The sequence below is a fragment of the Nicotiana tomentosiformis genome, chromosome 9 (genome assembly GCF_000390325.3).
Source record: "Nicotiana tomentosiformis chromosome 9, ASM39032v3, whole genome shotgun sequence".
Taxonomy (NCBI): Eukaryota; Viridiplantae; Streptophyta; class Magnoliopsida; order Solanales; family Solanaceae; genus Nicotiana; species Nicotiana tomentosiformis.
In genome coordinates, this window is record NC_090820.1 from 9,799,787 (window position 1) to 9,811,249 (window position 11,463).

At 38.6% G+C, this 11,463-nt stretch overlaps 1 protein-coding gene across 1 annotated transcript; it reads left to right on the top strand.

The window, feature by feature from the left end:
* The first annotated feature begins 1,300 nt into the window (after positions 1-1,300).
* On the top strand, positions 1,301-2,393 carry LOC138898371 (uncharacterized). Its single transcript, XM_070184431.1, has 3 exons — positions 1,301-1,478; positions 1,585-1,894; positions 2,048-2,393. Exons 1-3 carry the CDS (start codon positions 1,301-1,303, stop codon positions 2,391-2,393), a joined length of 834 nt encoding a protein of 277 aa, XP_070040532.1.
* Positions 2,394-11,463: the final 9,070 nt, after the last annotated feature.

Genomic DNA, 11,463 nt, shown 5'->3' on the forward strand with positions numbered 1-11,463 from the left:
GAGAAGCAACTGCGACAGCTGAGGAAAGAAATAAATCTCCCCACGAATACAGAGAAGGTTGGGCAATCCTCAACCAAAGAAGTTATGGTTGGAGATGAGGATAATGTTGATTTGGATACAAGAGAGGCAACCCAACAAAGAGAAAAAGCTGCACGAGATATGGAGGAGACAACTCTTCATAATGCACAATTTGTCTATGAGGAGGAGAGGACTCGAAGAATGGCTCAGAATCGACACGTAGGGGCAGACCAGTTCGGAAACATAGCCCACGCTAAGGGAGACCACTCGATGATTATGCGAGACCGGTCTACAACCAAGGCTTATCGAGTATGAGACCACCTCCTGTTGTAGCTAATAATTTTGAGTTAAAGCAGTGGTTAGTTTAAACCTTCTAAAACATCTGTGTCTTGAGAATAAAGATGAAAGAAGATCCAAACAATCATATGATGAACTTCGAGGAGATTATGAACACTTTCCAATATAATGGCGTGTCACAAGATGCAGTGTACTTAAGGGCACTCCCCTTCACTCTCAAAAACGATGCAAAGCACTGGCTTCGAAGCTTGCCTAATGGATCGATTCAAACATGGGATGAGATGACCAAAAAATTTCTTGACAAATATTTCTTATCAGCTAAGATGGGCAAGTTTAGAAGGGAAATCCACAACTTCTGTCAAAATGAGACTGAAACAGTGTTTGAAGCTTGGGAGAGGTTCAAAGGAATAGTGCGTAAGTGTTAGCATAGTGGAATAGAACTCTGGATGCAACTCCAGGAGTTTTGGGATGGATTGACACTAACTTCACGCAAAATATTGAGCAATGCAGCTGGAGGCCCTTTGATAAAAAAGACTCCAAAGGAGATAGTCACAATTCTAGATGAGTTGTCTGAGGATGCAAATCAGTGGCCCTCTGAAGTTGTTGAAAGAAGAAGACCAACGGGTGTTCACCAAGTTGATGTTAACACATCTGTGCTGGTACAACTTGATGCCATGGCAAAGGAAATAAGGAAGCTAACTTTAGCTTCAATACACAGTGAGCCTCCTACAATATGTGACATATGTGGAAGAGGACATCCTACTTATGAGTGTCAAGCCTCGATCGAGGAAGTTAATGCTGTTGGTAATTACAACTTCAATGCAATGGGTTAGAAGCACCCCGATTTTTCATGGAGTTCACCCAGGGGTACAACAAATGCATGGCAACCAAAAGCTCCAGATTTTAAGGAGCTCCAGTTTTTGTGAATCAACAGAGGCCGCAGTTTTAGCCTCAACAGCAAATTCAGTCCGGGTTAAAAGATCTGATGAAGTCATTCATTGTCCAGACAAATGAGAGATTGGATGCTCATGGTGCAGCTATCAAAGAACTGGGGATAGGTTTGCGTAACTTGGAGAGACAAGTGGGACAAATTGCAACTATATTATCTGAGAGAATCCCAGGTACTCTACAAGCTGATACTGAAAACAAATCCCAAAGAAAAGGTATATGTTGTGACCTTGAGAAGCGGACAAGTGTTGAAAGATCCCACTCCAATTTTAAAAGAAGTTGCGCCTGGAAAAGAAAGTGGGAAGGAGCTGAAAATTTAAGATGATGATAAAAAGATTGAGAAGAAGAAAGGCAAGAAGGGAGCTGAGATAAAGAAAAAAGAGGAAACTTCAAGAAGGGAGAACACTAATGAAGAGAGCAAGCACATGCCTGCTCTACCTTTTCCCCAAAAGCTCTATAGAGAAAAGCTGGACAAACAGCTTGAGAGATTTGTATCTATGTTGAGAAAGGTTAATGTCAATCTTCCATTCACTGAAGTTCTATCACAAATAACGACTTATGCTAAGTTCTTGAAGGAGATCCTTACAAAGAAGAGGAAGATAGAAGAGACCTCAGTGGTCAAGCTCACAGAGCATTGCAGCGCAATCTTACAAAATAAACTCCCACAAAAGTGTGGAGATCCAAGGAGTTTTACTATACCTTGCTCTTTAGGCACTCAAAACTTTGATAAATCTTTATGTAATTCGGGTACCTCAATTAATCTAATGCCATTGTCTATTTACAGGAAACTGGAGAAGGAAATTGGAGAGATAAGGTCGGTGCCAATATCTTTGCAGCTGGCAGACAAAATAACTATAACACCCGAGGGGATAGTAGATGATGTTTTGGTGCGGGTGGATAAGTTCGTATTTCCTATAGATTTCATAGTGGTGAATATGGAGGAGAACGAGGAGTTCCCCCTCATCCTAGGAAGACCATTTTTAGCAACAGGTAGAGCTATACTAGATATACATGATAGAAAACTCATGCTTAGAGTGGGTGAGGAGACAGTGACTTTTGAGATGAATATAGCAACTGGAGTGAAAAAAGAGAAGCCAATTACAAGTATTGAGTGGAAGGTGATGAGTTAAAAAGAAAAGACTCAAGTGATTGAGAAAGACAAGTGTGGGGTGTACCCCAAGAAGGCTAAGAAGAAGCTGTCTACGTGGATGTGTGCACTAGTTCGGGCGCATGAAATGGAGCCTGACTTTGATTCAAAACCCGACTAGAGATTCAGGGAAGTTTCCTCCACCTTATGCTTTTTAATTGTGTATCATGGGGACATGCCACAACTTAAAGTGTGGGGTGGGGGATATGTTTGTATGTATGTTTTATGTATATTAAGTTGGTTAGTTGTTTTTGGTTAGTTGTAGTAGTTTGATAGAAAAATATTGAATATACATAAAAAATTTAAAATTTTCTATTTATCGTGACAATGGATATCATTCGATGGATTTCTTAAGGGATTAAAGTCGAAAGAAAAAGACAAAAAGATTTTATTTTGTTAGGTGGTTTAATTCTCCCTTGGTTTTTCTTTGTACCACGATTCTTTTCTAAGGGTTTTTGTTTGAATTGGGTGTAGTTAGTTTTTATTTTTGTTAGGAGTAGGAAACCTTGTGCTATAGTTTGAAATGAAAGCAATATCTCTTGACTTTGTTATGCCTTGAGAATAGTGAGTACTTTAGTTGTGATGCTTAGGCTCAGTTTTTGACTCTTGTGTAAGTACCTTAAATTGTATAATCTTAACTTTGCCTATCTACTTTGACTAGAGTGTCTTGATGAATCCAATCTTGAGTGAGTTATTTGCCATGTGTGTGTAAGGTTTTGTGTTATTCTATGCAATGCATTTGATGGCTAGAACTTTCCCCGTGTGTTTGCAAAGCGAAATAGTAGTTTTATTCAGTCTTAGAAGTGATATAGGCATTTCTATGTTGAGCCAGCTATATAGTTTACCCACCAACTTGTTATGTATCCTAGTTAACCCCGTTGAGCTTGTAATCCTATTTTTTTGGCAACCACATTACAAGCCTTACCCATTTGTTTGAATTGACCATTTATTTGAACCATTTACCTCTCTTGAGCACTTGAAATTGTATGAACTTTGTAAAAGTTGAAGTGGGGGGTGATCGGGTTAGCTTTCGAGTGGAACTAATAAAATAAGGAGAAGGTGCACTGAATTGAAAAAGTAAGAGCCACTTGAATTGAAAAAGAAAAATAAAATTTATGTAGTTGTATGATTGTGAAAAATGATCTTTGATAAGTGGTAACTCTTGATGTATTTGTGCTTAAAGAAGTTGGGAGTTAATGTATATTGATGTGAAGGTGGAGTATTAGTTTGAAATAAGTGTGGGGTTTTGAATGAAATGTATGTATTAAAAGTGCTTAGGGAGGTGTAGTCACTCTTATATATAAATGTATCCTACCCGTCCCGCAGCCTACAGTACAACCAATTAAAGTACAACTTGATCCTTTACTGAATAAGCTCAATTAGTAGAGTAGTACATTACAGGAAAGCCTATGGTTCATCTTTTGTGGCATATGAATATTATTTCAGAGAGAGTAAATTCTTTCTATCTTGAGTCCCTAATTATTCTTAATTTTTTTTGTGTGTGGAACTACTCTCTATTATTGTGTGAGGGCACTTGATTCATGAATGATAGGTAATGTCATTGACCTCCATGTTAGAGTAAGTGAGTAAGTTGTGAATAATGCGTGGTACCTGTGAGTCAATTCTTAAGGTGAAGATGTTACACTATTGTGCTTAGTCTATTTTAAATATTCTTGGTCTGATAAGTTAGGAGAGTTGTTTAATAAGGTCGTGTCTTTATGAAGTGTAGTTTGATTGCTCGAGGACGAGCAATGGTTTAAGTGTGGGGTGTTTATGGTAGGCTATAATTGTGTGTTTTAGTTGCTTATCACACCTTAATTTACTGCACTTTAATTGAATTGAGCTTTAATCGCTAGTGTTTTGCACTAATTATATGTTTTATTACTTTGTAGGAGTGAGTCCGAGCTAAGGGATACAACTTTTAGGTTTTACATTTTCCCAAATTCTCAACAGAAAGCCACCCACGTGCGCAGCCGTGCACTAGTTGCGCATTGGGCGCGCACTGGAGGCAGAACATGGTGAAAAATGCGCGACCAAGTGCGCGAGCACACTTCCAGGTGCGCGGCCGCGCACGTCCTGTCCGGGAAAAGTGTCCTATTTTGCGTAGGAGAAAGTGTATTTGTTTGGGCCCGACCCTACTTGGTATATATACATGGAAAAATGGTATTTTGGGGACTTTTGACATAATTTGGACCTAAAGAAGCTAAGGAGAAGAGGGAGAAGAGGGAGAAGCAAGAGCACAAGGATTTCACCATTCATCCTCACTCAAGACAAGGGTTTGGATGTGTTATGTTTTCCTTTGACTTAAACTTAATTGTGATGAATTTCTCCCTATCCATGGAGTAATTCTTCCTTAGGGATTGATGGATTTGGTGTTTTGAGAATTGTTTGTGGATATTAACTCTAGTTTATGTATTGAATCATTTCGGGTGTTTTTATTGTTGCATATATTTTTACTTGTTTATGTAATCGAAAGAGGCATAACTTGTGATATTGTTGCATTATTTTGTTGGTTGAATTATTTGATTCTTCATAGTAATCGAAAGAGGCTAATTGAATTGATGTTTAGATCTAGTTAGGAGGATAATCGAAAGAGGTTCTCCTAAGAACCAATCCACTACGAATTTGTGTATATCTTTACTGAGCTTAATTTAGTTCATATTGTGAGGTTGAGACTTAATCGAGAGAGGAGTTTCAACTGAACGATCGGACTAATAATTGTGTGAATTCGAGAGACCCACTTGAACCTTAGAAGTGAATCAATAGAGTTAATTCCCAAACAAGTATCTTACACCTATCCAATCAACCCCTATTTTCTCCCTTTGATATCTTCTTGCTTATTCTTGTTACGATTGTCATTAGCCAATAGTTTAGACTTTTAGTTAAATTTTAGTTTAATAACAAAAATCTCAATTGTTGGTCATCTTGGATAGCATTCAAGCTATAAACTATGAAAACACTGTTTAAATCCAATCCCTATGGATATGACAATTTTCTATACTATATTCGACTAGCGAGCATAATTTTGTGTTGTGTTTTTAGCTCGTCATTACGATAACTGGGCACCAGCAACACTAGCAGTTCATTTTCAATTCAATCCATTCCGAAACATGTCCAAAACTCATCCAAGCCCTCGGGGATCCAAACCAAACATCTACACAAGTCTAAAAATATCATACGAACTCGCTCGCATGATCAAAACACAAAAATAACATCTAAAACTACAAATCGATCACTAAAACGCATAAGTTTCAAAGTAAAGTTCAAGAATCTTTAGAATTACAACTAAACGTCCGAATCCTATCAAACCAACTCCAAATGATATCAAATTTTGTAGACAAGTTCTAAATAGCATAACGGTCATATTCTAAGTCCCAAAATTTAATTCCGATCTCGACAGCTAAAAGTCAACCTACGGTCAAAATTTTCAACTTCAAATTGCCAATTTACGGCAAAACAACACAAATCAACCACGGACTCCCGAAATCAATTTGAGCATACACCCAAGTCCAAAATCACGATACGAAGCTATCAGAGCTACCAAAACACCGTTCCGGGATTGTTTTCCCAAAAGCCAAAGTTTGGTCAATATTTCTAATTTAAGCTTCTACGTCAAGAATCAAAGGGTACGAATCAACGTGAAAGCTTCCCGAAACGAAACTAGCTAACCCCGCAAGTCATAAAACTATAAACACACAGGTGTGAAGCATAAAAAGGGGAAATGGGGCTCAATTACACAAAACGACCGGTCGGATCGTTACACGCGGAGTCAACATTGACACTTCCTAGTGGTCCAGTAAACAAAGTACAGTAAAAGTAGACAGGTATGAAGCATAGCAAGTAGCGATGAAAACAGATATATGTGTATAAAATAGTCCTCAACTGAAAAAAAAATATGATATCCTCAAATACCGAATACTACCTCGAATAAAATATAAATGACCAATATCAGGTACAAATGTCAAATCCGAGTCAGGATACTCATATATGCGCTGACTACCTATCAAAATATTACGCATAATTCTGCCAAGAGGAATGACCCGATCCCATAAAAGTGTTTCATAGAATTGTCGAGGCGAACGACTCGATCTCATAAATGTATCTCATAATCTTGCCAAGGTGAACGACCGGCTCCCATAAGAGTGTATTATGTGATACTGTCGAGGTCGTACAACCCGATCCATAGATGAATCTCATAATACTATTGAGGGATGAACGGATCGATCCATAAATGTATTTCATATTCCTTTCGAGGCGAACGGCCCGCTCCCATAAGAGTAGTGCTAAGGTGATCAACCCGACCCCATAAGAATAGTGAAACTTTCGACGGGTCATCAGCCCAATTCGTGGATATATATGCACGTTAAAAAATCAAGAAACTTCCGAATAAATAAGTACACCACGGGAGTAATCCATACGAGAAAGTATATTTTTCGCGGCTAATCAAGTAGTGCGCCAAGTTTTAGAATAGCAAAGATCGATACTCTACGCAAGTTTTGTCTCAGGCTAAAACATGAATTAAAATATTTGAACATGTAAGAATAACTCAAATTATACAATTAAAGTATGGTGTGAGTCTAAGTCTACCCAAATATAAACAAGAATCTACCATATGCACGGACGCTTTTCACTTTATACGTGCGTAACTCATATAACACATAGCATGTTGCAAATAAAGCACCTGCGGGGATAAATTTCCTCTTACAAGGTTAGACTTACCATGCTCTGGAATCCGATAACCGGCTCCACATATCTCTAACACGTCAAACCAATACCAAACGATCTGAAACTAGCCAAAGAAAGTGCAAACCAATCAAAACATACTCAAAAACTCGTAATTTAACAATTAGAACTAATTCTCAACCCACACGAAAAGTCAACCCCGAGCCCACATGCCCGAATTTTGAAAAGTCTCGAAAATAAAAGTCACCCATAGCACAATGAAATTTGTTATCAATTCCATATCCAATTTCGTGGTCAAATACTCATTTTACCAAATTCTAGGTTTCCAACCAAAAATCCAAAATAACCAACAATCTCTACCAATTTCCACGTTAAATTTCATAAATCTAAGTATTTCGATCACAACAAATTGCAATAACTTACCTTATAATAGATGGCGAAAATGATCTTCAAGAATCACCCCAAATTGCCCTACTTGTGCTCCAAGAACTTAAAAGTGAAGAAATTAACTCAGAATCCCAAAATTTGATGTTTAATACCCCTGTTAGGCCTCCTTCTTCGCGATCGCGGTCACTAGCCATGCAACCGTGGTTAACAAATGTTCCAGCATCATTTTCTTCAACGCTATCGTGACCAAGAAGCCACGCGCGATATACAAATTTTATTTTCCTATACACTGACACCCTTTGATATAATGGCCATAACATTTTGAACAAATTCCAAATGATAAATGGATTATTTTCAAAAACCTAGATTCAAAGAGCTACAACTTTTATTTTAGTGTCATCCCCAAATTCCTAATAGATTGCAAGATATAAGCTCCCAAAATATGACCACTGATAGCAGAAATTTCCTTCTACGCGATCGCGACCCTACCTTCGGCAATCACATTTCACAAGACCTGAAATGCACTTTGCTCTTCGCGATCTCGGCCCAAACCTCCGCGATCACGATTCACAATCCTGTTATCAGTTATCAGCAGCTCAAAAAGGCTTAAAAGTGGTCTGAAACCACCCTAAAACTCACCCGAGGTCCGAGGAACCCCGTCCAATCAATCTAACAAGTTTATATATCCTATGCAAACTTGTCCAAAGGCTTGAAAAGTGAATTAAAACATAGAAATCATGAATTAAGAATTAAAACTTAATTTCATAAACTCTCTTAACTTCCAAACCTTCATGCTTCGTCGGATGCATCCGAATAAAACTTAGATATTTCGGATTACGACCAAACTTCACACACACATTCTGATCAACTAAATGAACCAATCCAAGGTCCCATAACACCACCTAGAGTCCGATAACACCAAACTCTACTCCAATCAAAATTAGCAAATTCAAAAACCTTCAAAATATAAACTTCCGACAAAAAGCGTCGAATCGCTCCCGGACCATCTGATACTCAACTCGAACATACGCCCAAGTCCGAAATCACCTTACGAACCTATAGTAACCTTCAAATCCTTATTCCTAGGTCATTTACTTAAAAGTCAAACCTTGGTCAACTCTTCCAACTTAAAGCTTCCAAATTGAGAATTACTCTCCCATATCAACCCTGGACATCTCGAAAATCGAAACCAATAGCATACGCGAGTCATAATGCATAATGTGAAGCTACTCAAGGTCTCAAACTACCGAACGAAGTGCTAAATTTCAAAACAACCGGTTGGGTCGTTATATTATCCCTCACTTAAACATACGTTCATCCTCGAATGTGCCAAGAATCGTCGCAAAGTTGCCTAAATCACTGAATAACGCATGATACACATATCTATGGGTGATATCACTTCACCTCAATCCATATGATCCTATCGACATAATGTTGACTAAAAAGTCTTCCTCCAACCTTAGCTTTAAATCCTTAGAACCAAATTCTAACTTCCGGATCTCCCTCAAGATCCGATTCTTATACACACACACTCACACACTCACACACACACACACACAGTGTCAATCTCAAAAAGCTATATCAAAGCATAATTATACACCCAAGTTGTAACCACACGATGTACAACATAACTCATATGCCCATGGCAATATCTTCCGGCTACAATAACTACTCATAATCAAATTTGATATCGGTAACCTCATGACACATAAAACCTTATTCCAACCCTCACAATACTACCAATGGTGAAACAGACGTATAGAAACTCATAACCACCCATCAAATCAATAAGTCATGGAGTTCTCTTACTCAACCAAAACCATTACCAAATTATGAGCTGATTAGTGACATTCTTCCTCTAAACATATATTATACAAATTATATTGCATTGATTCCAGGTCCAATAACTTCATCTCACCCAGTACAAGCTACTTGACCGACATGCCACATCAAATACCATCAAGAACCTCAAATGATGTGATATGTGAACCAACAAGCAACCGCTCGAATATGATCAGTAATGGAAAGAAAACTAAAAGGGAACTACCCAACAAGTTCAACCGATATGACATTAAGAGAATAATTCTATTAATCCATCCCACAAGGGAGAAACCAAAACACACAAAATGAGCACAAGGAATCATATCCAACACAATCTCATTGCAACATGCAACCCGATCCATATATATCAATCCACTTGGAGATACCCATCGAGCCATAATGCTCATGCTCACTAAACACATGTGTAACAACAGCAAGCACATATAGTGCATAAACATAACCACGGGGATACGGATAGCATAATGGAAAAGGATAAGTATGTCAATATCTCAAGAGCCATCTCGCTCAAATATCAACACAAAGACTAAGAAAAACCACAAAAACATGCGTGTGAATAATAAAGTCATCTCATAACCCATCATAGCCTAAGGAAGTAACACATAAAACATATCAAGGAAGGAATAACATCCATTCCGCCTGATGATGCACCCATAGAAAATGCTACTCTAAATGAGCGAATCCCATTTACTGTAAAATACACATCCTCATTAGGCCTACCAATGGGCCTCCAACCCGATTTTGGCCATCCAAAAATAGGTTTATAGCCTTCCACAAGTCCACCATGACCCCATCCATGACACATACATCAGCTGTCAAATCTTGAATACACTTCCATAGTCTGCAGCCAGAGGGATAAGCCGCCTCTTAGAAATATAATCCCCAAACTATGAGAGTACCAAGGTCCCCATACTTTCTCTCCAACTATTCTACTCAAGCAACTTACACGTCATGCTTACACAATCACCCCAAGAGAAATACTCTCATAACCTTCCGTACCACGTAGAAAAACCTGAACACCAACGGCTACCAACTATGATATATCTGTAGTGCTAGTCAAGCATCAGTAAATAATTACACAATACCTCTTCCACAAAACACACCGTTCTCATATGACACTAAAATGGTGCTAGCATACTCTGAACATCTGAAATCTCCCCTGCTGCCTCGAGCTCGTGACATCCCTGTCAAAACTGAACCACAACCTTGACCCTTCAATCCCAATTCCACATAGCTCACTGCATCTATCATGCTATATGCGAGAGTACAAGAATTCCATCATAAATCTTGAATCACCAGTACAATAAGGACTACATCGGCTAGAAACCTATCACTTAACTCATTTCAAGAGAAAAATTACAACGTGCTACCAAATTCCCGTAATCGTAGAAGACACAAATCTCAAGTCGTGGTCGAAACTGTCATAAACTCTTCGGGACCCATTTGTAAATAATCGGGCCATCAAATCGAATCCTTTAAATCAACCAAATCATGCAGATTGCCAAGCCCGCAAGTATTGCCACAAAACACCTGTATGGACTTATCATACCGAAAGAACTGATCATTTCCCTTACCATGCTGGTCCAAGCCACTGCTAACTGACCCCACGTCTTCAGATTTCCTCAAAATAACACCTCTCTTCCCAGCACACAATGGATTTCGATCAACAGTCATCCTGAGTGACCCCAAATCACAAGACCACATCGTCTCAATACCCCTAAGCCACTTTATTCCCTCTCATGTACTCGACAACACCACAAACTAATACGCCCGTTCTGAAGAGAGTTTCTATAAATCCAAGGTTGTTTTTCCATCTATCTAACACTACATCGTAGAATTAGCAATGATATAGAAATACCCCAAGTCTCTCTCACACTCCGCTGCAAACTCAATCCTTAGCCACACAACGGACCCGAAAATCCTTAGGCACCACTCCTTAAATCTTGAACCTACTAGAACCATTATTGAGAGTTGTCCACTCTAACCTATTCCCAAATACATAACAAAATAAGCCAAATAACTAGTGCTCTGTTAGCATATGAATACTCTGAAAGAAGCACCCAAGTGAATCCTTTCCCTTGCACATCACATCCACAAGGAATATCAAATCTGGGTCATCCTAAAACCACTATGAATCAATAAGG

What these genes read in the sequence shown, in the direction of transcription:
- LOC138898371 (XM_070184431.1), top strand. Translation starts at nt 1,301, where the DNA reads ATGAAGTCATTCATTGTCCAGACAAATGAGAGATTGGATGCTCATGGT. An exon ending in AAACAAATCCCAAAGAAAAG is followed by an intron (nt 1,479 to 1,584) that starts GTATATGTTGTG and finishes TGAAAATTTAAG; the next exon opens with ATGATGATAAAAAGATTGAG. An exon ending in TCAGTGGTCAAGCTCACAGA is followed by an intron (nt 1,895 to 2,047) that starts GCATTGCAGCGC and finishes GTCTATTTACAG; the next exon opens with GAAACTGGAGAAGGAAATTG.